The sequence below is a fragment of the Bombus affinis genome, chromosome 7 (genome assembly GCF_024516045.1).
Source record: "Bombus affinis isolate iyBomAffi1 chromosome 7, iyBomAffi1.2, whole genome shotgun sequence".
Taxonomy (NCBI): Eukaryota; Metazoa; Arthropoda; class Insecta; order Hymenoptera; family Apidae; genus Bombus; species Bombus affinis.
In genome coordinates this window covers 10,274,030-10,299,812 of record NC_066350.1, presented here as the reverse complement: position 1 = coordinate 10,299,812, position 25,783 = coordinate 10,274,030, and the positions used below count along the sequence as shown (strand labels likewise).

The window sequence follows — 25,783 nt, the reverse complement described above, 5'->3', positions numbered from 1 at the left end:
ATCATAAGGGATATTTTAGAGAGGTAAATTTAGTAGGATCATAAATAAGCAACCAAAGGACGTCAGACCCCGAATGATTAACAAGATTTTTTTTTTATACAACAAAATAATTCTTCTCTAGTAGTAACTGTTCTTCTTTACCCAATATCGTCGGGATTAATTTTATGTTGGTATTATGTACATTATAATCAACAATTTTATATCACACAATTTGTACACCTAACTAAATTGGGTAATCTTCCATTATTTCTACGGGACTTCGTTTTCGTGCTTTGTAAAATCAAATTGGGGATAATGCTTCTAGAAAACAATGTATCGAATACCATTCAAATGTTTTTACAAAGTACAAACGGTATGAAATTCTTAGTTAGTCTTGTGCATATCAGTATTACATTCCTGACACTTCTCTGTCACGAAACACGATTGCACTCAATATTATCGGGAATGCTACTATATCATATCTCGCTTCTAATTAGACTGTTTCGATTACATCAAATATGTACAGTTTTTGTTCTCTTTTCACCTTAATTAAAATTTAAAAACTAAATACACGCATACACTTATACAATCACACATTATAACACGTACTTTTAGCTTACACGACGTGATATTTGAAAATATGTGATTAATTCCTTTTACTACATTAGCAGTTCAAAGAAATATTCAGATAAAAATTGTGCATGTGAAATGCAAAAAATAGAAAAGTAAAATACAGAAAAATGAATAATACAATAAAAAAAGAAAGGAAAAAATTCTTTAATCACACTACATCACGTCGTATAAGCTGCACAAATATGATATACAATGCAACAATACTTAATTTTAAGTAGTGCTAAACATGAATTCATTCTCACACTCCCACACATACATATTTCAAATACATTACATGTACTATTTACATAATTGAGCAGAGTCCCGATAACTCTTGCCCTCTTTCCACAGGAGGTAAATTTGAAAGTTTTCTACCTTGCAAAGTAGGTTTGATAGAAGCAGGCACCAAAGGTTCTATTATTTCTTCAGTAGGTGTCTCAACTATAGGTTTTTCTTTTTCCTTTGAATCTTCTGGCTCTTTATTGATACACAATGGTTTCGTAATATTGATTTTAATTCGAGATGGAGCCGCTGGTATCGCCGCAGGCGTAGAATCCAATTCTACATTCCCGTCTATAGAACTCTTCACAGCTGCGTATGTTGTATCAACCGTTGCAGGTTCGGTTATTATACTTTCTTCAGGATCTATATATAAAATTGTTCCACAAAGTTTTAAAAAATTTATTATATTAAAGTATATATATATCAATTCGCTTAAATCAATGTTAAAATGTCATAATATTAAAACATGATATTATATATATATAGCATACAATACGTACCTGGTTCTTGCTCAATAGGTTCTTCTTTAATTTCTATGTTAGTAAAATCGAAATGTTCTTCTTCTAATTGTTCCTCAGGTTCGTCAATTGGTTCTTCTTTAATTTTAATATTTTCAAAGGATTTATCCACATTTTCCGTTTCTGGTATTTCCGTTTCGGCTGTATCTTCTTTTTCTATACTTTCCATATCAACATCCTCCTTATTACTATATTCTAATTCTTGTTCTTCCATTTTTTCATTTTGTTCAATATCTGCATTATCTTCAATTATAGTTTCCTCCTCTTTAGTCTCCATTTCAGTAGATTCTTCTGGTACCTTATCTTTTATTATTTCATCTGACGGTTCTGCTGTTTCAAATTCAGTTTTTAATGCTTCCATACTTAATTCATCAGTCTTATTTTCTTCTGCGAACGTTTCATCTGAGCTCTCCTTTTTTTCATCCTCCATTTCCTCTATTGTTTCTTCAAGCGCAGATTTTTCCAAAGCTCTCTAATGGCATAAAGAAAGCAATATATTAATAAATTAATATACAATATATGCAATACAATAAAATATATAATGATACAAATATACAATGGTAAGAACTATAAACATGCAACAAAATTTTATGTAAATGAACATTTCTTATTACCTTACTTCCTAACATATATATGTGAATTAGAAATTATTTTAAATTAAGCACCCAAATTATTTATCTCATAAGATAATGTATGTATTCAATAAAATTTGAATCTTACTAAATAATAAATGTAATCATGACTTTCATTCTTATTTATGCACAAAATGTTAAAAATCAATTCATGACAAAAAGAAATTATATGTTATATACATTTCTATAAAAGGAATCTATAAAATTAAAAAGTTAAATAAAATAAAATATATATTGCAGAGTTTACATTACATCTTTCATTGTCTAATTACTTCCACTATATCTATAAGTGCGGAAACTTTCTGCAAGTGCAATATGAAAATATGGATTATAAAGAAGCACATACCACGAGACTCTTTTCCTAATTTTTGAAAGAATGCAACAAATGAAGAATTCATTAATAGATTTATATCGATATTATATTCCGATTGATTGATCGGAAATATGATAAAATATTAACAGAAAATATAGGAAGATATAAAAAGAAAAAAAACCAACCTTGTAATCATCAAGACACAATGGATGATAATTCTTTCCTTCAAAGTTAATTGCTGGTCTTAGATGCCACTCCTCCTTTTCTTCATTATAAAATTGTTCAAATGCATCATGACATACTTGACATCTAGAATCCTCATCAGTTCCAGTGGGAACACTAGGCTGTGAGGCTTCTTGAGGAGAATCCTCGGCCGTGATACCTTCTGTATCAGCCGTCTGTTTTTCCGTTTCAAACCAACTTTGTACTAAACAATGTAAATAAGATATTAGGTCTTCCGTTATAAAATAGATTATAAATAATAAAAATAAAAAATTTTTACCTCTATCTTCTAAATCTTCAATTTCTTCAAACTGTATCCAATCACTAACATCATAATACCAAGGCCGTGAATGAGCCTTCCTTGCAGAATCTCTTTCTCGTCTGTTTTGCCTAAAGTGCCAATCTAAATGATGACTGTACCGAGTTGCTAATTCTGGTGCAAATCTGGCACCACAAGAACTACACTGCATACCACTATACAATGCTGCCGCAATAGCCGATTGCTTACTAAAATAAGGAATATTTCCAATTCAAAATTAATGCAAAATACAATAATTAATTTAAAATAGTGTTTTATTACAATTATACTTACACTTTAAGTGTTTCTGGTTTATCAAATGAAACCGGAATAATTTCTGGTTCCTTCTTTTCTTCCTCTTCTTGTTTCTTTTGTTCAGAAAGATTCGATACAATACCAGTCTCTACTAATCTCTGAAACAGTTCATTCATATTCAGCGGTAATGATAATGGTGGAGCAGTTGTAGGTGGATTTTCAGCTGGTTCAGCTTGATAAGATAATCCAGACGATGGTGCCATTGCAGATGGTAAAGCTGAAGATAACACATCTAATTGCAAATCTGAAACAAAGCAAATTTTCGCTACAAGTCTAATGCAATATTACACAGAAAAATATACTATATTTCGGTCCACATACTATCTTACACATTACATGATGTGTTGTTACAAATATAATATTTACCCGGTTTAGGAGTAGATCTAAGATCGGAACCATCTTGTGACGTTGATTCATGTTCAACAGCAGAAAACTGCGTTGGTGTAGAAGCTGCATCCACTTTCGGCTTTTGTGTCAATAGAGGCGGGGTAGGTGGTGCTTCGATAGGTTCTTCACCTTTCATACCTGCTATCTTAACATATCCTGGTCGGACACCTCTAGGCAGTACCGAAAATCTTATAAAATGCTTTTTATCCCTAACAATAATTGGTTTAGGCAGTCCACCGAATTCCACTTTAAATGGCCGTCCATTTAAAAGAACTGTTTGTAACGAGTCTATAAATTCAAGTGTATGAGGTTTCCCTTCAATTTCAAATCTGTAAATATTTGAATTTGTAAGTATTGTTTTATACATCTTTAGTCTAAAGTTTGTAATAATATGAACACAACTAACATTTGAGGTTTTGCATCTAAAAATACAGGAACCATATTTCGGGCATTAATAATAAGATTAATTTTGGCAACTACTAAGTCTGTTCTCTTTACAGTACCAATCTTAACAAGGGGTGGAGGTCCTTCCAATTTCACGCTAACCTTTTTACCACCAAGATCTACTGTTATTGGCATACCACCGAAATAACACTCATACCATCTATCATCAATATATAACTCTCTCGTTGGTGCACCTAATTTAATTCTGAAAACATAAACAGATCGATAATATCTTACGCTATATATAAATCTGTTAGTCAAGTGCACGACATTAGGATACATACCTATGAACTTCACCTTCATAAATAAATTCTTTGTAATTATCATTAAATGCACAGGTTATAGTGATCTTATCATCAATTAAAATCCGCCGTATACCATCTTGAAATCCGATTTCTCTTGGATCATCCCAATTCATAAAAACTACTCCAGTTTGACCGTAGTACCTGATTTCACGTGGTATATGCTGTATGTCTATATCTATAGATTTCATAGTATCTCTTGCAATTTCATCTAATAATTTTGAGTCTGGTGGCGGTAATTCACGACTATGAGGATTTGGATTCTTTATCATCGTTGTAGTATAATTTTGATCACCATCTTCGATATCATACTTTGAAGACGAACTTGGCGATACGTTTCTTGAAGCATTCAATGATGACATATTTGTATTTGATATAAGACTTGTCATTGGTCCATTATTTATCATCATTCCAGGTCCGTTCATTCCCGGTAATGATATAGGTGGATTAGGCATGCCCATTGGCCCAATTGGACCATTAGGTAATAAATTTGACATGAGCGGACCATTAGGTCCCATAGGTCCCATCATTCCAGGTCCTAATCGTGGATTTGGACCAATAGAATGATTGAAGCCACCGTGATATTGATAGTCCGGTCGCATTGGTCCGAAGTGTCTTGGATTTTGCCATGGACCAACTGGTCTAAAATCTGAATTAAAATGTCCTTGTGGTCCACCGTAAGGAGGTCCCGGGGGATGCGCCCATGGTCCTGGTTGTTGCCATGGTTGATTTTGCCATCTAGGGCCATTTGGATTTCTTGCAATAGGATGATCTTTGTTTCTCATCATTTCCTTATCACCAGAAGGACTAAATGTAGACGTACGCTCACCTGGACCCGGTATATCCAAATTTACACCTTTTTCCCATACAATAGAACCTACTTCTTTTTCTTTTCGTTGTGCAGCTCTTAATTTCCGATCTTCGCTCATATGTAAAACTTCTTGAATGAGAGTATTGTATTGAGTTTTAGTAATGGATCCTTGATTCAATTGTTCTGCAGCTTGTTTCATTATTATTTCTATATTTCTGTCTTCATTCTTTTCAGGTTTATCATTTTCTCGACCTCTTCGACCTGATCTGTTATCTTGATCTTCGTTCGATAATGTTCTTCTTCTTTCTTTAGGATCATCCGGAAGTTTGTTGTAAAGCCTCAGTCTACCCAATCTATCTCTATTACGATCTCTAGCATCACGCTTATCATCAGTATTATTAGCTTGCTTTTCTCTGTCATTCTTTGATGGTGTCTTTAGTTTTGCCCACCCATCTTTGCCATCTTCACCAGATATTACGGGTGGGGGTGGTGTAGGTGGTCGTCCAGCTTTAGGATGAGTTAATGTTCGCAGATCAACGTCTTCATTTCCAAATAATCTATAAAATTAAAAGAGTTATGTTAACTGTGCACTATATATTTTGTATAGCCAAGGAAGAAAGAAATAAAAATACATACGCATCGAACTTTTCAGCTTTTGTTTTCTTTACTAATGTAGATTCCATGTGTTCTGCAGTTTGTCTTTTGTTAGTATTAACTGCTGGTGGTAATACACGCAAATCTAAGTCCTCTTCTGAAAAAGATTTCGAAGCAAAGTGAAATAACTCGTATATTATACAAGAATTATATGCGTATTTAATTTTACCAACATATAGGATCATTGCATCCTCTTTTGCATGCTAGTTTTATATCTTGAGAAACAAAAAATGTTTGTTCGAAACAGAGAAATAAAGAATATATTATTCATGAATAAAATATATTTTAATGTTTCGCCTTTGAAGATTTAAAGTAATATTATAGCTGAAATTGTTCTGATGCAAATCTTTAGAGCTAGGGACATCGTTGTAAACACATATCATAAAAAATTAACTCACCATTAAATAATGCAAAGTATATGATGCATGTGTATTTATAAATAATTTATATTTATGTTGAAAAACGTAAAATATTAACTCACTCTTTTCTAATACAGAAGCGGCTGCACCTGGAAGAGGTAGTGTTGCTCTCAAGTCTTCATCTTTGCTGGATGATTCCAAAGTTGGTTCCACAGCAGTTTGAACGTTTCCAGCATTTGCTGGAGAACGCTCGGGACTAAGACTGCCATCCTTATTACGTCTTACGTAATTTCTTTGTCTAGCATTCGGTCTGATTTCTTTAAATGTAGGTGGGTGAGGAGGAGAGACTATCAATGAACCAGATTGCTCCTCCTCAGTAACACCACTAGAATTGCTTAGACTTAAATTGGATTTTGCATCATTGCGCCTAGGAATTCTATATGGAGGGCTTGGACTGCGTTTTCTCGATTTTGTATTCTTTTTTCGATTTTTAGAGTTTTGGAAGGATTGGGGAGAGGTACGCGAGGATGGTGAACTGTCTCCACTATCTTTTTCACGAGATTTGGACCTAACAGGACTGGCATCTCTGTCGACTTTCGGTATTTTACACGGAGATGTTTGAGGTTGTTTAGATCGCGATTTGTTACCTAGTTTTCTATGCGAGGATTTTGAGGAAGCAGATTTGTCGATTGCCGAAGATGAAGAAGTTCGAGAATTCGAACTCTTCGAGTCTTTCGACTTGGAATCGTTATTTCCACCTCCTCTATTACTCGCAGATAAAGAACTATTGCTACCCATAGATAGACTTTGAGAACCTTTGGAATTATTACTGTTTAGGTTACCACTACTATTACTAGACAATCGAGGGTCTTTCTTTTGACTTGTTCGATGCGACACAGCATCTTTATTTGCGTTACCACTGAAATTTTTATTGTTATTATTATTGTTGAGGTTCGTATTAGCATTATTGTTATTACTAGCGTTTAACGTCGCAGTATCGGAGCCGGCAAGATTTGTCGGAGACTTGTTGATAGTGCTAGTCACAGCCTGTTTCGAAAGTAACTGCTGTTTTAATTGATCTGAAAGTACAGTGTTTGTATGTGCCGCTAACTGCGCTTGGCCTTCACCCCGCGAATCCTTCTGAGTTGGTGTACTTATTCGCTGACGAGGATCCACGCTTGAAACTGGTACATCTTGAGCCGAGGTAGTTTTTAGTCTTGGATCACGAGATACCGGTTTAGCTGATGCTACTGCTATACTACTAGCTGGTGCAATTCGTGGGCCATTGTTCGTTCCTGCATTTTTCAGAAGCGAAGCTGCTGCTGCTGGAAACTTCAAATAGGAAAAGTACTGTTAAAAAATAATACATAACGCAATAATTTTACTTCATAGCATTTTGTGGCACAATGATGAAAATGTATAATCTAAATAACTACCTGTTTTGCTACTTGCTTTGATGCTTGACTTGGCACAGTGGTTGCAACAGGTTTCCCTTGTGTGACAGCTTCTGTGCTTGGCGTAATATGTGTTGTAACTGCAACCTATTCAAAGAAAAAATAATAAATAGTTTGGTTAAAATTAAAAAATGCATTTAAAAAGAAGATTATTTTGTAACTCACCAGTTCAGCTTTTAAATTTCCAGCTTGTTTATCGAGTTGCCGCTGTTGTTGTTCTAAATTAGCTTTAGCTTGGAGTAATTCTAATTCAATCTTTTTTTTCTGTAGTTCTATCAGTTCTCGCTGTTTCTTTAATAATTGCTCTCGCATTGCTGCTTCCGTTGGTGTCACAGGATCACCTGGTGGAAGCTTAACAGGTGCTACAATTGGTTGTGAGACAATAGATGTTGCTGATTGTTGAGGCTAGAAATAAAATTGTATGAATTACATTTCAAGCATGAAAATATATTATCTAATCACATATTCGTTATATATACATATATTTCAAGCAAATAAGTTTATTAAACTAACCATTGAAAAAAAACGAGGATTAACATGAATAGATCCAGAAGAAACACTAGTAGGAGAGGCAGTGATTGGCCAGGCAGGATCAATACTTTGCACTCGTACATCCAAAGAAAATAATTTCTTTGCTGGAAATACATCATTCCATGTTTGCCTCAATTTCCACATGCTGGCTCTTGTATTCTCATCCACCTAATTATTTATACAAATAATATTGAGTTTCATGTTTCTCCTGTCTTTAGAAAATATTAAGCTTTATACTTTACAGTATACAGAGATAGTGTACATACACAAAGTACAATGACCTGATATTGACTAAATGATTATCTTATAGTTCTATGGAATGTAAGTCTTACAATTGCAATACACTTGTTTTTTTTCAAATATAAATATAGTATAAAACCAAGCAAATTACTTTAAAATAAAACAAGATTATACATATTTAAAAAAGAAAATAGAAATAATTAATATATATTTTTAGATAATATGCATTTTCTAAATAGTAGTTAGTAAACATACCTTTTCAAACACTCCACAAAAAGTATTTACAATATTTTGAGTGAAGAGATTTAAATATGCTCCATTAACATTCTTCACAATCGAATCAATCAAATAAAGGACAGGTAATTTGATATCACTTCTCACCTATTAAAACATAATATAATGTATATGTATCTAAATTTATATCAATAAATTTAAGCTATTATTTTATACCATAATGTATACACAAAGGTGACATAAATACAATTGAAAAACAAAGAAGAAACGGTAATTATATAAATTTCATTTATCTTTATTTGTTTTATTTACTTTTGCTATATTTTAAATAAACAAAGGTATGAAATATAGCTTTGCTAGTTTTAGCACTTATAATGTATAATTCATAAGCATTTAAAAAAATGGGACATATAAATTTCCAAAATTCCAATCTCTTATAGATAGTAAAAAAATAATATTAAATAAGCATGTAACGATGTAAACATAATATATTTTATAATGTACAAAACAACTTATATACTATTTGAACTAATATATTACAAGAGATAAATAACCTTTTGTAGATGATTCTCAACAGCTTGTACAATTGCTGGTGCATGTTCTATGTTATCTTCAGCCAACATAGTAAGCATATTAATTAATGGTTTACTGTTAATCGTCAAATCAGACAACGATGAGATATACTCATCCGCTATTTCCTTAGACTTTGTTGATGTCATGATGTTGTGTTGCCAGTTGATAAATGCAACAAATCTTGGTCAAATTGACAGTGGCAATTATACTGTGACACACAAAGAAACAGATATTAAGAACAATAATATATTTTTTAATATATGAAGGCAATAACATAAACACATAACTCTTATTGATCTTTTATTAAAATAACATATTTAGTGACAAGAATTTATTGATTCTTTATTATGCAACTTTAATAATTGTTTTAAAATATTCTTAATGTGCAATATGTCATACAAAAGTTTGTTAAATTTAAAAAATATTTTATAAGAAGAACTAAATATAAAAACTACAAAATTATAGAAACATTAATATATCTATACATTGAATAGTTACAAATTCACATGTACGCATTCTACAACTTTGGAAAGTAATAACAAATTGTTAACATTATAATTCGATGGACAGTTAAACAATTATTTTTTCTTACATATTTGTGAGATTACAATAAAATTGGAAAATTTTAGCATACAAAAAAATATGGAATATTCTAATCAAAATTATTTGTTATATAAATAAGAATATAGTACACAACAAAATCTTTATTTGATATTAGTTCTTAACTTTTTATGGTTAGACCACTCCACTTTTACTGAATTGCGATATATATAAGACAAAAAAATTGAACATGTATACAATGTCTTAAAATTCAGCTTGTACTAAATAAATTAATGTAATCAATCTTAAAGCATTAACCTGAACAAGAATTAATACGTTATAATCTCTATTTATGTAATATTATCTGAAATCTTTTTACAAAAGATTGATAGACGTCATATACACATATCGATTTTTTCACTGTTTTAACAATTATGCACTTTCCAAAAGTTTTTTTTAACACTACTATTGCAATATCCATGCACGTTCTAGAAGATCAGCACAAATACCTAAGTGTACACGAATAACTAACACGCATCTGGATTTCCTTAACGCTTGACTCGAGCAAGCTTGAACGACATTGATACTATAACTTCACGTTCTATAATGAGTTTTACCGAGAACACTACAAGCGACTCTGGTTAACATTTACCTTTTTAACGCATTTCGAAAAAACAGAAATATCCCCAACCACGATTATTTTGACTTTTCGCGATAATCACGCGGACACTACTGCTACGCCAAACGGGATATCCACGTAAAATGGCTACCATTCCTTTGTACCTTCTAACGGGATTACAAATGTATAACGCTCATCGTGATTGGATAAATTTCTTACTCTGTCGGTTGAATTTCTGTAAAGAACCAATCACATATTCCGTTGCAAAATACAACCAGTTTGCTTAGTATACTAGAAGTTCACAATTTTCCGCACGTGTCGCTAGTGTGCAAAATGGAAGAATATAGATGCGTTTTCATTGAGACGATTCTTATGAGTAATTTATATTGAGACAAAACGACAAAATAAAATTACGAAGTCTATTGAAATTTATTTAATGAATTATTAAAAATATCTTAAATGTTTTCTAGAATTTAACTGTTAATTATTTAATTGTAAAATCATTTTTTTTATTTCATAAATATATTATCTATAACATTATTACCTATGATATTGCAAATAGCGATTATTAATTATTATTTTTAATTTTACAGTTATTTAAATATTATCTATACAATTGTAACATACAAAAAATGAAATGGAGTGAAATTATTTAAAAATAAAATAAGAAACGATAGGGAATTTTGAAGTTTATACATATATATGTATGTACAATAGGCAACTTCGAAATTGTATTTTTTCTGAATCATGATAACGTCATAATTGAATGGCGGGGACGAGAGAAAACGTCATTTTGACAGAATGGCAGAAAGTCTGGAAAGTTAGTCACGATTTCTGTTAAGTACTTGTTTCTGTGTTTATTTTATAAAAATGGAACATTGTGTATTCGGTAAATCGTAAAAATAAAGAATACCGAATAGTGTCATGAACAGTTTTCATTAAAGTTAATGGAAAAAAGTGAATTTCATTAGAAAGAAGTACATTATAAAATTTCAGTCCATCGTTACAGTGAACGCTTACGGAAATTGTACGTGTCGTGCTTGCAGATGCTTCGTTAGTTTTGCATAAGGTTTCTCACCGTAATACGGTACGAATGTGATGGAGGATTACAAATTTCTCTTTAAAGTTGTACTCGTAGGAAATGCGGGTGTCGGCAAAACTTGCCTCGTGCGCAGATTTACCCAGGTATATATGCATACACATTTATATGATTAATTAAATCATATTAGTTATTAACAAAAGCATAAAAAAATTTGTTATAATAAATAAATTCGATTAACTTACATACTTTCTATGTAAGCTGTTCCATCTGTTTTTGTGATATGATAATGCCTTATATGGATTGTCCAGTTAGAAAATAATACTCTAAATATGCATTCTTATTTATTAATATATACATTTGTCTTATAGGGATTATTTCCCCCAGGTCAGGGTGCAACAATAGGTGTTGATTTTATGATTAAAACTGTAGAAGTAGAAAATGAGAAAGTTAAGGTATGCATGTGATGTAATGCATTATGATTCATCCAATATATACAGATATACTTTTTCAGAATAATTTTGTGCTGTGCATACTTAATATTGTTCTTCTTTTAGCTTCAAATCTGGGATACTGCCGGTCAAGAAAGGTTTCGTTCAATAACACAAAGTTATTATAGGTCAGCTCATGCTTTGATTTTGGTTTATGATATTTCCTGTCAACCTACATTTGATTGTTTACCAGATTGGTTAAGAGAAATTGAAGAATATGCAAGTAATAAAGTTCTTAGGATATTAGTAGGTAAGTAATATATGTTATTTTTCATAAAATTGTTCTGTTTAAAGCTTTATTCTGAAGAAAATAGAGTTTGAACATGTTTAGTTAAGAATCAGTCTAGTACACATATATGATGAATTTTCAAACTTATTTTTCTCTGAAACAAAGCATCTTTAAAAGAGTTTTGTTCTATATTTCTGACTTATTTTCACACATAGAGTAACTTCTTGTCAATTATTTAGTCTTGTCTAGTCCAGAATTACCCATGTTTAAGTAATCATAATAAGTATATTATATTGACAAATCTTCAATCTCGAATTTCTCGAAATTTAAACAGAAAATCAAAAAGCTTTATTCTATATTTTCATCCACAAAGAATCATATTGTGTCTATTTTTACATATTATTCAGCCAGACACGGTATATTAAATATATTTAATTATTTCTTTAGGTAATAAAATTGATCGAGAAGACAGAGAAATACCAACACATGTAGGAGAAGATTTTGCACAAAGACATGGGATGTACTTTTTAGAAACTTCTGCTAAAGAAGCAGAGAATGTAGAACGGCTATTCATGGAAATAGCAGCTGAACTTATGGAGGTAATAAGATAACCTTTCATAAATAATTTTTATATGAAGATTTAACTGTAATCAAATTGATATATTATTGTAGCAAGCACGCAGTAAAGAATTACCTAGATATGAAACAAATGCAACTTCTATAAATGGAAAAACAACATCAATTGGTGATACAAGTAACTGTGGTTGTAGTCGACTTTCTTAACTAGCTTTTATATCTATTATTAAGTCATTCAGAAAATGCATAATTTCAGTTGCTAAATATGTACGTAGAACACTATCATATAATTTTTATAGAGTACAGGGATTGAATGCAATATTAGTCAATCTTCTGCCACTAAATAAAAAGAATTCTAATATTAGAACATCTTTGATATTATATGTTAGCATCTAGTGTTATATCATGCAGATTATATTGACAATTTTGTTGCAAAAAATATATAATATTTAAGATTAAAACGAAGTTTAAGTATGTTGATAAATATTTATTCTCATATGTGTTCTTATAGATATTAACTAAAGTCTTTTTGTTATAATTTTATGATTGCATTATTTGAATAATAAATAAGTTGGACGCCTGTTTTTTGACATTTAATGTTGTGCCCATAAATGGAAGTTTATTATATGTTCTATAATATTCTTATTATGTCAGAAAGTACAAATAAGTATTTCATATTTGGTGACTGAATATGAAGTCATTACAAATATAAGATTTCTACTAAAAAATGTAAGCCTAATATCGTCCAAGATTTTTCCAAATTCGCAGTATACACAAAAATGTTTGCTGCTTTAAAAGTCAAGTGAAACTTAAAATGAAAGCAAAGTTCCGTATATGTACGATTTATTATAAATAGTAAAAATTATTACGAATAATTTTTTACTTAATCATTGCTTATTATAATAAGTGTGACTAAGATTATGTTAGCAGCATTTACACAGCCAAAGTTTTGTTGTATCTTTTAAGATTTTATTTATAATTCTGGCGGATAATTAATGCTTGTTCCGTCTATGCATTGTTCGACGTTGTATTTTATAGATTTTTATTAGTATTTATGTTTATAAATAAGACATTTGTTATTCGTATTATTATATCAATAACACAATTTTTTAGCACATCACTCTAGTCTTTATACCTTTTTATATTTTAAATACAAAAAATGAATAATAACTTAACCATCTCATGTTTTTTGTGATTACATTATTACGTAATGGTCACCTCCACTTTTTACAAGTTTTCATTAAGAAAATTAAATATATGTACATTATATATTTATTTTTTATATTTCACACAATTTAAAAGTTGAATACTTATAAAATAAAATCATGTATGGATATTTTTCACGAACATATTTGAAATTGTTTATCTGTATTTGTATTGACAGCTGTACATCATATAGTTTGTATTAATATTAAATTACAATGCATAGGGAAATAATAAAACATTTCATGTAATTTTTCATTATTATAAAAGTTTTATTTAGTGTATTTAACTTATTTCAAATATATAACGGCATTGTATATTGTATTACTTAAAGTTGTTGTGATTTTTATATAATTATGTTGTTTTAACAGCATAAAGTTTGTAAGTAGATTTTCAAATTACTGTCTACTTGCAACCACTGTGCAATAATATTTATAGTTTTAAATAATATAAAACATGCATAAAAATTTATAATAAAATTATACTGATAAAAACATATCAGTTTGTGTACAGATAAAAGATAATTATAGGAAGCCTGATTTTTAATTTGATTAAACAAAACTCGACAAGAAGATGTCTTATAACAAAAATATTAAATCTATGTATTGTTTGAAACGTAGTCTAAAATATAGAAATAATATATATTGTATGTTATACAAACCGATCAGTAATAGACTTAAAAGGTACTATAATAAATGACAAACGATTTTGTTTAGATTTAACACATTTTTTATTTATAAAACTTTATTTTATACGAAATGTGTTCACATTTTATATCTAATATATACATAATGTAAATTAAAATATATTATAATTGGATATCAGAATGAATTATGTTATAGAAAGTATACTTCATATTATTCTTAATTAGCAAGATTTGCAACGCTCTCCTGCCATATAAATTTGTTGTAAAAGTTTCAAAATTTCACTTAATAATGTTCCACATAAATAAATAAATCAGAAATATGTGTACATTCATTTAAAAGGTTATTTCTTCCAAATGAATGTGATTATTATACTATTAAGTTATATATATATATAATTGTAACTTTACTATTTACTTCATTCTATAAAAATCATTTAAGTATAAAGTGAATAAGATTAGTATCTATAATTTAAATTTCCACTATACATACTGAAAAAAATTATTTAGCTGTACTTGCTGAAGAGATAATTCAAATAATTCTTTTTGTATAGATGAATTCAAAGCATCTGGATGACCTTCACTGCGATAACAATTATTTATATATATACCACCACAATTCTCAACTGCTTTATTTACAGCTGCATAGACAATTGAAGTAGCCCCTTGTCTGGGAGTCTAAAAAAAAAAAATTTATTATTTCAATTATAATTATGATACAGTAGAACTTTGTTTATCCGAACAGCTTGGGGGACAAAGTAGAATTTGAAGAGCTACTGCTGAGTTTCAATAGTAGAAGTTGGCTTTCAAACTGAAGTTGAACAACAATTTCAACGTAAATTGTGTTAAATTATATATCAGTTTAGACAAAACAGACGGATATGTTGACTTCAGAATACGCATACGTATAATTGAAACTACACTCGAGCGTAGTTTAAATGATAGAGGCTCAGTTACGAGTTCATATAACTGATGGTATATAAAAACTAGTTCCTATAAACGGGCTTCGAAGTTTTACTGCATTTGATTTGGATACATTTACCTTCAAAAAATATCGAGTAAGTAATTTCAATTTCCAAATAAAAGTACGTATAAAAAGTTCTGTATATACTATTCCAGGATGTACAGAATAAACTTGTATGTAATACTGCTTTTCTTCTAGAAGATGCTGTAATCCTTTTGTAAATATTTCTTGTGCCAATTTGCTTTGTGCATATGCAGATTTAGTAAGGAACTTTCTCCTAATTAATGAAGAGAATTTACATCAATGAATCTATGAATTGTAAAAGAGAACCAATATGAAGTGCAAAATAGAATGATATTATAATACTTGTTATTAACATCATTGAAATTAGCTTCCCCCAAGAGGTGAGCGCAGGAAGTAACATTAACAATTCTACTACATCGTTCAGGATGTCCACCAATTTTCAATAATGGCAATAGTAGTGCTGTTAATAAAAAATGTGATAAATAGTTTACAGACCACTGTTCTTCAAAGCCATCCACTGTTTCTTCATAAGGACAAAACATGACACCAGCTACAAATAGTAAAATTATACTAATTTTGATTTAATACCTTTTACATATTTATGTTATTTACTTATTAATTAAGTTACCATTATTAATTAAGACATGAATCTGTTTATAGTCTCTTTTTATCTCCATAGCAAATTGTTTTACGGACTTCAAAGAAGTATTATCAAGTTTATATACTTTTGCTTGTCCACTCTTGACACCAGATTCTCTAATTTGAATTATAGCGTTCTCACCTGCAGAAGGTGTCCTACAAGCTGAAAAATTTTGTATTTTAAAATTTATAGAAAATATTGAAAGAAATAAGTTTCATAAATAAATGGAACTTAATTAGTTTTTAAACTTACCAATTATTACTTCCATATCAAGTTCTAAAAACATTTTTACTACTTCAACTCCTATCCCCCTAGACCCTCCTGTTACAATTGCAACTCTTCCTGGTTGAGGTAAACAATCTTGAGAAAGGAAAGGAAATATATATCAAAATATCATAATTTCTTATTAATTATAAACATTTCATTAATACATTTCATATTATTTTAATATTTATCGACTTTGTATTAAAATATACAAATAGTTTTTTATCTTTTTCTTAAAAAATCCATTTAGTTACATAATGTTAACAGATTATTATAATTTTTATTGTCAACAGTTACTTTTCATAAAGACATAAATTCCAATATGCTGAATTCACGTCATACCCTAAATTATAAACCTATAGAAAATTTTACAAATGAACCAAACATATTTAAGACTTACCATTTTTATTTTTTTTGCCCTTTATCCATGTATTTATGATGTCTTTGGTAGCTAGTAAATTATATTTTACGTTCCATAATAATTCTTCGACTATCAAAGGACGATTTTGTCGTAACTTATGATACACAAAACCACTTGCAATTACAGTACAAATCATGCCGATGAGCAGCATTCTTCTAAATTTATTTTTGGCAATTTAAAAATATTTATTTTCTTTTTACAATTTTGAAGACAAATTAATTCTTGTGCTAAAGTAACGATTACGAGTAAAGCAAAGAATCGAGTAAAAATAAAAGTAGAGTATTTTCTTGCTTCACTCCTTTATACTTGAACTACTTCCGTATGTAAGTTAAAAATATTTGTACCGTTATTTTCATACTTATAATGTATACTTTGCATTTGTTAAGTATAAATGAAGAATATTTCTCGAATGTATTCACGAGCGTGTATATTACATTATATAATTCGATTTTTCAATGAAAACATCAGTTTCAATTTTATATTAATTATAAAGGAAATATATCTTCATTAGGTACTACTTTAATATTTATTTAATTTAAGCAATAATTGTAATATCACAATTTACGATTATGATATTATGGTTATTGCTTATTAAAAAATTATTAAAAAGCATTTTACAAATCATATTTCCTTACTTAAATCGAATTTACCAATAAATAAAAGTCAAATGCTTTTTTTATCATCGTTCCCGCGAATAATATGTTGTAAAATATTCATTTTTAATTAAAATATCTCATAACCTTCTAATTCTCAAAAATATCCTTAAATCTATAACACATCTTCATTAATAAAGATTGATTAAAAATACATATCTATAGATCGCAATAATTTTTTCGAATTATTAAAACACAAGTGCATATATCAATGCGTGTAGTTACAAATCAAAATTAATTACAAATTAAAATACATGATTACTTATGCTATAATAATATATTAATAAATATGTATTTACGTTGCAGATAATGTACGTAATGAATGCATCGGTAAAAAGTTATTATTTCTAAAATGTAAAGAATGTTAAAATAAAAACACCGTTTACATAGCGTATCTTTTTTCTTCAAAAACTAATTGTTTTATAATTCAATAAAATACCAGTAGAGTGCGGTAGGCAACGGATAACCACATCCACACCATCTATCAGAGAAGTTAGAAATCTTTCACTCGAAACTCAAAGTAATTATTAAGATATCTGAGGAAATTATACATATGTAGGTAGTAAATTTACGCAGATGCACTACGTTATTGTATTCATTGCAATTTCCGTTTATGCAAGTGTTTGTAGAAATTGAAATTTTTTTATTTAGTGAACAAGCGTTTAATTACAAAGTAAGTACCATTTAAATGATTGCAATTGAAAAATAATTCATTGATGCAAAATATAGTTTGTAAATAGGAATTTGATACCTAATAAAAAATTGGGTTAAATATTTCCTAAAAGCATTCACTTTTGTTTATACCTTATAGGATTTAAAACTTTTCCTAGTAATAGTAAAACTAATAAATTTTTAACCTATATATGAGGTATTGTATATTTCACATTTTATTCAAATTGGTTGCTTTCACTTTAGAAAATAGGACGCGATTTACATATTTATGCCATATTTTTTAATGTGTTTTTCAATAATTATTTTTAATGTAATGAAAATGTGAAAGATTTCATATAAATAATACAGAATCTAGAAATTATAACGTTTGAATTATCTTTAATATACAGAATGGCAGATACTGCAAGTGCAACACCAGAAGATACTTCAGTACACATGGAGAAAGGCTGGTTTGCTTTGAAGCAACACATCATTGATAATAAGATTAAAGTTGGATTATGGGTTACAAGACTTTTCACTCTTATATTTACTATTGGTTATATCATTCCAATATTTGGGTATGTTGTTACAAATTATTTTATCGTATGAATCAGAAAATTAAATTTTATATTTTATATTTCAGTAATTCTTATAATATTTATTATAAAGTATTAATGAGTAATGCAGCAACTAGTGCATTACGCCTGCACCAAAGAGTGCCACATGTTCAATTGAATCGACAATTTTTGGAACATTTATTTATTGAAGATTCCTGCCATTATTTATTTTATTCTTTAATATTCCTCTATACTGCTCCTGTTACATGTATCCTTTTTATATGATAATAGATATAAAGTAAGACACTTCTTGACTTAGATAGATTTGTCACAAAATGTAATAGAATTATTTTTCCTCAATTATTAATTAGTGGTGTTAACTCCTATATTTTTATTTGCATTGATGCATTTTGCTAGTGGTTCTCTTATATTGCTTGATGTAAGTAGAAAGGTTTCATTTTTCAATGCTGAGTCATATCATGTTAACATAACTCTATGATGCACAGTCATCGTTGTGGTAACTAGTAGTTATTTTGTTCTTTTTTAATTAAGTGTTTAGGACAAAATAGTTGGTGGGGAGCACGCCTGTTAATATCTCTGGTGGAGTTTCAATCACGAAATATTTTACGACTTTGTGCATTATCTGAGATAATTATCTTACCTTTCACAGTTCTTCTTGTATTTACGTACGTACTAACATTTATTAATTTTCTGAAATTAGATATACAAATAATTTATAAAAGCAACTTCTTACAGGGGACGTGCTGGTTTATTGACACCATTTATTTATTTCCAATTCTTAAAATTCCGTCTCGCATCACAAAGAAATCCTTTCACCCGTAATGTTTTCTATGAAATCAGAAATGGACTAAGTTCAGTCTCAAGAAAACCAACAATGCCAGTCATAGTACGACGAATAATTGAAGGTCTATTATCACTTACACAACAAATGGCTCCTGTGCGTCAGTAATTTTTCAGTTGAAACAGGTGTATTATATTATAAAAATAAATTTCCTAGGGTTCTAGGGTCCATGTAATAATTTCACATAACTGAATGACAAATTGAGTGCAAATGTAAAAAACAACAAACTTATGATCTGTTATTCAAAATGAATATGAGAAATACTAAATATTTAAAAATTTCAATTAATATTTGTGCCTCTTTTTGAACATCATAAATGACAACAAGTTCTTTGGGGACTGTTTCATACAGTTTATTAAGGGATTAGATTTAGAATTTATTTACTAAACACCAAAATAAGTATATAAATAAATAATTATAATAATTGAATTTTTAATATTTCATGATCTATAATATCGATCTGCAATAAGATTATAATTATGTACTTTTAAATCATATAGAATTTAAATGAGTGCAAAGTACAATGTGTTCCATACAGTGAATATATTTAAAATGTAATCTTATGTATTGTATTTTTCAGTTCTTAAAATTTCAATATTGTTACTTAGTTACTAAACAATAATTAAATTTGCATTATGATATATGCAGAGAACTATGGAAATATTCACTAACGTGTATTAAGTTGTAACATTTAAAATGTCAAATTCCGAGGTTTCAATTTTTTAAATCTTTCTTTCTAATAGTTATTCTTATCTTTGTAACTTATTTTATATAAGATTTTAATTTTTACGTATATAAATGCATCTACTTTAAAACTCAGTGGATTAAAAATAGATGACACTTTATATGTTATAACATAATACGTAATATTTCATATTACCAGATATATTTTCGTATTTTTTAAAGCGTCTTTGATCGTTTACACTAACCCCCTCCACATTTTTCGGGAAAGGATCAATGAATATTGAAAGCATATTAACGAAATAATTTTTTTATTATTTCATACAAATATGGGTCATTCTATGAATTTCCTGGTAAAATGGTATTTAGCAGTAGATAATTGTCTCAGTCGTAGTTATTGTTGAAAGATACCTTAAAATAATTTTATGACAAACGAATGTTATTTAGAAATTATATTAAATAGCCATTTACAATAAAGTTTATTTATATTTACATATAAATTACACCGCAAGTGGTATTGGTTGTGGCAAATCCTTCGATGCTTTCACTTCAGATGTCGGTTGTGAAGGAAATACCTCATCTTTTGGTTCAACAATTGACACAGAATCTGGGAGAGGTTTTTTAGGGCCTGTCTTGCCATGAGGATCATAGGGCAGCATAATCTTCACTTTGATACCAAGTACACCTAACAAGAAATAATAAATTAAGTTAGAACCTGTTTTTACCATTAATTTGTTGCCAAACATACCTTGTCGAAGAAGGACATGACGGGTTGCAGTGTTTACATATTCGTTGGTTGGCTCCCCAGAATGAATCATCAAACCATCAACGAATTTCATGGATTTTGCTCTCTGTCCACGCAATTTGCCACTAACAACCACTTCGCAACCCTTTGCTCCTGATTCCATAATAAAGCGCAGAACTCCATAGCAAGCCCTGTAATTGTATAGAAATAGTACAATTTATATACAAGAAGTTTACATAAATTATATAAATGTTTAAACTAACCTTCGTACAGCTAAACCTCCAATTAACTTGAAACGCAGAGATTCTGCTTGTGCGATAGCGCAAAGACCTCGTGTCGCAACTTTCTCAGCATACAACTCGATGTTCTGTGCTTCTTTAAAGTTAAATCGTTTTTGAACCACAGAAGTTAACTCTCTGATTCTCCGACCCTTTTCTCCGAGAACGCTCTGGGTATGCGTTGCCAATAATATAATTTCTGTACGATGAGGAGTAACACGTACCTCTACCCCTGAATAGCCATCCTCCGAAAGTTCACGAGTTAAAAACTCGTTTAATTCGGCTTTGAAGACTCCGTCTCCGACAAACTAAAAAACAGGAATATTAAACAAATAATTACATTTTATACGATTCTAAAAGGTTGCAAATTAACCCGTAAGTACGCCGTCTATTGATATAAACGTAATTTAACCGAATGTAAAGTAGAGCTATGACTAACATATTTCGTTTAATATGATAATGCACATAAATTATTTCAATGTCCATGGAATATTAAAAACGTTTGAGACATAAGGTGTAGGTTACGTGTATGGAACGAAAACACCGCGAATGTGATCATTTCATACGTCATTTATATTTTCTTTTGGACAAAATATTTCTTATATAACTTTAATTATCATAGCGGGCATCATATCTTTACAAATCATTATACATAAATTATGAAAATATAACAAACCTTTCTTTTCTTCGAAATAGAACGGCTGTCCATGTTTGACGCTGACAACACGAAAGGGATCGAAAACGGAAAAGGCACAACTGGAAGCGGAAATAATATGCTTGCACGTTGTACATGATATCATGCGAGGGTTAAATTAATGTTCCTGGTAAAAAGATATTGGTTATAAATATTGACAAGGGGTATCGCTTTTTCTCAAAAAATGTTAACATTTTTTTTTCAACATGAGAAAATTAAAATCGAAATAGTTTAATATTATTAGTGGATTCATGAGTCTAGAAGGAAGTTAAGAAAAACACTAGATCTTTCAAACGTACTTTTACATACAATATACAGCGAAATATCTAAATGCCTTCTTTGGAATAATTATCATAAAAAAATATGCATGTCGTTAAACGATAAGTTCACTGGATAATCCTTACCCCTAATGTCTTATTTGTTTGTATGTAAAAAAAGTATAAACATATTATTGAGTACAATTTAACATAAAACAGTAATGTAATAGCATAAATATAATGAAAGAACACTTTGGAATAACATGATGTACAAAAAACTATTGCAAAAGAATAAATATTTTTCTTGTGTGAATTACAATACAAGACAGATCATTTTATATATTTTAATTTTTACGTGTATAAATGCATCTACCTTAAAAATTAGTGGATTAAAAATAGAGGACACTTTATATGTTATAACGTAATAAGTAATATTTCATACTATCAGATATATTTTCGTATTTTTTAAATCGTCTTTGATGATTTACACTAACCCTGTCCACTTCTTTCGAGAAAGGATCAATGAGTATTGAAGGCATATTAACGAAATAACTTTTGTATTATTACATACAAATATGTGTCATTCTATGAATTTCCTGGTAAAATGGTATTTAGCAGTGGATAATTGTCTGAGTCGTAGTTATTCTTGAAAGATACTTTAAAATAATTTTATCACAAACGAATGTTATTTAGAAATTATATTAAATAGTTATTTACAATAAAATTTATTTACATTTACATAAAAATTACACTGCAAGTGGTATTGGTTGTGGTAAATCCTTCGATGCTTTCACTTCAGATGTCGGTTGTGAAGGAAATACCTCATCTTTTGGTTCAACAATTGACACAGAATCTGGGAGAGGTTTTTTAGGGCCTGTCTTGCCATGAGGATCATAGGGCAGCATAATCTTCACTTTGATACCAAGTACACCTAACAAGAAATAATAAATTAAGTTAGAACCTGTTTTTACCATTAATTTGTTGCCAAACATACCTTGTCGAAGAAGGACATGACGGGTTGCAGTGTTTACATATTCGTTGGTTGGCTCCCCAGAATGAATCATCAAACCATCAACGAATTTCATGGATTTTGCTCTCTGTCCACGCAATTTGCCACTAACAACCACTTCGCAACCCTTTGCTCCTGATTCCATAATAAAGCGCAGAACTCCATAGCAAGCCCTGTAATTGTATAGAAATAGTACAATTTATATACAAGAAGTTTACATAAATTATATAAATGTTTAAACTAACCTTCGTACAGCTAAACCTCCAATTAACTTGAAACGCAGAGATTCTGCTTGTGCAATAGCGCAAAGACCACGAGTCGCAACTTTCTCAGCATACAACTCGATGTTCTGTGCTTCTTTAAAGTTAAATCGTTTTTGAACCACAGAAGTTAACTCTCTGATTCTTCGACCCTTTTCTCCGAGAACATTCTGGGTATGCGTTGCCAACAATATAATTTCTGTACGATGAGGAGTAACACGTACCTCTACCCCTGAATAGCCATCCTCCGAAAGTTCACGAGTTAAAAACTCGTTTAATTCGGCTTTGAAGACTCCGTCTCCGACAAACTAAGAAACAGAGATATTAAACAAATAATTACATTTGATATATAAAAGGTTAAGGTATTTGATTCTAAAAGGTTGCAAATTAACCCGTAAGTACGCGTCTATTGATATAAACGTAATTTAACCGAATGTAAAGTAGAACTTTGACTAACATATTTCGTTTAATATGATAATGCACATAAATTATTTCAATGTCCATGGAATATTAAAAATGTTTGAGACATAAGGTCACGTGTATGGAACGAAAACACCGCGAATGTAATCATTTCATACGTCATTTATATTTGCTTTTGGACAAAATATTTCTTATATAACTTTAATTATCATAGCAGACATCATATCTTCACAAATCATTGTACATAAATTATGAAAATATAAGAAACCTTTCTTTTCTTCGAGATAGAACGGCTGTCCATGTTTGACGCTGACAACACGAAAGGGATCGAAAACGGAAAAGGCACAACTGGAAGCGGAAATAATATGCTTGCACGTTGTACATGATGTCATGCGAGCGTTAAATTAATGTTCCTGGTAAAAAGATATTGGTTATAAATATTGACAAGGGGTATCGCTTTTTCTCAAAAAATGTTAACATTTTTTTTTCAATATGAGAAAATTAAAATCGAAATAGTTTAATATTATTAGTGGATTCATGAGCCTAGAAGGAAGTTAAGAAAAACACTAGATCTTTCAAACGTACTTTTACATACAATATACAGCGAAATATCTAAATGCATTCTTTGGAATAATTATCTTAAAACAAATATGCATGTAGTTAAACGATAAGTTCACTGGATAACCCTTACCCCTAATGTGCCATTTGTTTGCATGTAAAAAAAGGATAAACATATTGTTAAGTACAATTTTACGTAAAACAGTAGTGTAACAGCATAAATGTAATGAAAGCATAAATGTACACTTTAAAATAACATGATATATATAGAGAACTATTGCAAAAGTATAAATATTGTATTTGTCAGTTACTCTTCTTTATTCAGAAAATATGAAGATATTGACCACCATTATGATACTAATTAAATTTATTTCTTACGGTCCTGGTGCTATCAACATACACACATACATATTGTGATATACCTGTATATGAACGGTATGTACGTACATTATATTGAGTGATGCAATCAAGATATATATGTGTATAGGTTTTGTTGCTTTGTCGTGAAGTACCTTGCTCCGTAAATATGTTGTACCCTCGATATGGAGTGGCGGACAGTGGCAGTTATAGTGTTGGTAGTGAGTTTATGCTTTTTGGCGATACCTATTAGGGTGAGCCCTGATACTAGCAATGGAGATCTTAAGCTTTTTCAGAATTATGTCATGCGCTATAATAAATCTTATAGAAACAATCCAACGGAATACGAGGAACGGTTTAAGCGATTTCGGGTAAGCTACAAGAGATTACTGTTTGTGAGGCTACTATATAATCGGTAGAATAATTCGCATGATTGTAATTATTGACTATGTCACATTCGTTACTGGGTGTAGGTTTTGAAAATTCCCCGCGTCCTTACGGATCACTCCTGTTTTATTTTTATTTATTTTATTGTCTATAAATTTTCGAAATGATGATATTCATTTAGATGAAAAATGGACCAGTTTGATAACGTAATATTAAGTATGTTTACAGAATTGAGAATCAATTATAAAACTCAGAAGTTATTATCAAGCAACATTATGTTTGATAAAACTAAAAGTTACCCAGTGCTCATAATAGAACGCACGTGTATGACAAAATAAAGAAAACAATAAATTATCTTTTCAAACTAAATTGAAGCTGAAGAAAGCACATAAAGTTAATTATATTCCTATTACAGAAGTCGTTGCGGCATATAGAAAAGATGAATGGTCTTCGACCATCACAAGAAAGCGCTTATTATGGACTCACTGAATTTTCTGATATGTCAGAAGATGAATTTCTGTCGCTAACTCTCTTACCTGACTTACCAGCACGGGGTGAGCAATAAAATCTTTTGAAAGTAACATGATTTTTTAAAAGCAAT

General features: G+C 29.9%; 6 protein-coding genes across 14 annotated transcripts in view; 3 read left to right on the top strand and 3 right to left on the bottom strand.

Annotated features, from left to right (window-relative positions):
• Positions 1–62: 62 nt before the first annotated feature.
• On the bottom strand, positions 63–10,498 carry LOC126918843 (uncharacterized). 3 transcript variants are annotated; one of them, XM_050727269.1, is made up of 17 exons: positions 10,353–10,498; positions 9,142–9,368; positions 8,609–8,734; positions 8,096–8,281; positions 7,748–7,987; positions 7,565–7,669; positions 6,251–7,460; positions 5,752–5,866; positions 4,287–5,672; positions 3,965–4,207; positions 3,538–3,887; positions 3,151–3,415; positions 2,839–3,065; positions 2,522–2,763; positions 2,370–2,384; positions 1,374–1,863; positions 63–1,236 (listed from the first exon to the last, which is right to left on the bottom strand). In XM_050727269.1, exons 2-17 carry the CDS (start codon positions 9,304–9,306, stop codon positions 896–898), a joined length of 5,706 nt encoding a protein of 1,901 aa, XP_050583226.1. In that variant the 5' UTR covers positions 9,307–9,368; positions 10,353–10,498; the 3' UTR covers positions 63–895. The 3 variants fall into 3 exon arrangements, with proteins under 3 accessions (XP_050583226.1, XP_050583227.1, XP_050583228.1); XM_050727270.1 differs by lacking the exon at positions 10,353–10,498 and adding an exon at positions 10,210–10,352; XM_050727271.1 differs by lacking the exon at positions 2,370–2,384.
• Positions 10,499–11,068: 570 nt separating this feature from the next.
• LOC126918646 (ras-related protein Rab-30-like) lies at positions 11,069–13,774 on the top strand. Its single transcript, XM_050726789.1, has 5 exons — positions 11,069–11,504; positions 11,730–11,813; positions 11,916–12,099; positions 12,526–12,677; positions 12,751–13,774. The coding sequence occupies exons 1-5, from the start codon at positions 11,418–11,420 to the stop codon at positions 12,859–12,861; spliced, it is 618 nt and encodes a 205-aa protein (XP_050582746.1). The 5' UTR covers positions 11,069–11,417; the 3' UTR covers positions 12,862–13,774.
• Positions 13,775–14,810: 1,036 nt separating this feature from the next.
• LOC126918637 (retinol dehydrogenase 12-like) lies at positions 14,811–17,911 on the bottom strand. Its single transcript, XM_050726747.1, has 7 exons — positions 17,766–17,911; positions 16,793–16,968; positions 16,381–16,488; positions 16,117–16,290; positions 15,831–16,038; positions 15,543–15,741; positions 14,811–15,178 (listed from the first exon to the last, which is right to left on the bottom strand). Exons 1-7 carry the CDS (start codon positions 17,792–17,794, stop codon positions 14,984–14,986), a joined length of 1,089 nt encoding a protein of 362 aa, XP_050582704.1. The 5' UTR covers positions 17,795–17,911; the 3' UTR covers positions 14,811–14,983.
• An 81-nt stretch (positions 17,912–17,992) lies between these two features.
• On the top strand, positions 17,993–20,188 carry LOC126918643 (Krueppel homolog 2). Its single transcript, XM_050726763.1, has 6 exons — positions 17,993–18,139; positions 18,528–18,695; positions 18,761–18,942; positions 19,046–19,113; positions 19,227–19,360; positions 19,431–20,188. Exons 2-6 carry the CDS (start codon positions 18,529–18,531, stop codon positions 19,642–19,644), a joined length of 765 nt encoding a protein of 254 aa, XP_050582720.1. The 5' UTR covers positions 17,993–18,139; position 18,528; the 3' UTR covers positions 19,645–20,188.
• A 323-nt stretch (positions 20,189–20,511) lies between these two features.
• LOC126918640 (40S ribosomal protein S3) lies at positions 20,512–24,517 on the bottom strand. 6 transcript variants are annotated; one of them, XM_050726760.1, is made up of 6 exons: positions 24,466–24,517; positions 21,917–21,996; positions 21,226–21,548; positions 20,966–21,153; positions 20,711–20,902; positions 20,512–20,628 (listed from the first exon to the last, which is right to left on the bottom strand). In XM_050726760.1, exons 1-5 carry the CDS (start codon positions 24,500–24,502, stop codon positions 20,718–20,720), a joined length of 813 nt encoding a protein of 270 aa, XP_050582717.1. In that variant the 5' UTR covers positions 24,503–24,517; the 3' UTR covers positions 20,512–20,628; positions 20,711–20,717. The 6 variants fall into 6 exon arrangements, with proteins under 6 accessions (XP_050582717.1, XP_050582715.1, XP_050582714.1 ...); XM_050726758.1 differs by lacking the exons at positions 21,917–21,996; positions 24,466–24,517 and adding exons at positions 23,513–23,768; positions 24,149–24,228 and having other exon boundaries at positions 21,226–21,292; XM_050726757.1 differs by lacking the exons at positions 20,966–21,153; positions 21,226–21,548; positions 21,917–21,996; positions 24,466–24,517 and adding exons at positions 23,186–23,373; positions 23,446–23,768; positions 24,149–24,228.
• A 378-nt stretch (positions 24,518–24,895) lies between these two features.
• The window catches only part of LOC126918638 (cathepsin O-like), a 2,611-nt gene continuing 1,723 nt past the window's right edge, over positions 24,896–25,783 (top strand). The window contains exons 1-2 of one of the 2 annotated variants that reach the window (XM_050726748.1): positions 24,896–25,166; positions 25,598–25,736. In XM_050726748.1, coding sequence (XP_050582705.1) covers positions 24,981–25,166; positions 25,598–25,736 — 325 coding nt within the window. In that variant the 5' untranslated portion in view covers positions 24,896–24,980. The remainder of the gene's footprint in view (positions 25,167–25,597; positions 25,737–25,783) is intronic. The other variant, XM_050726749.1, reaches the window with a different exon arrangement.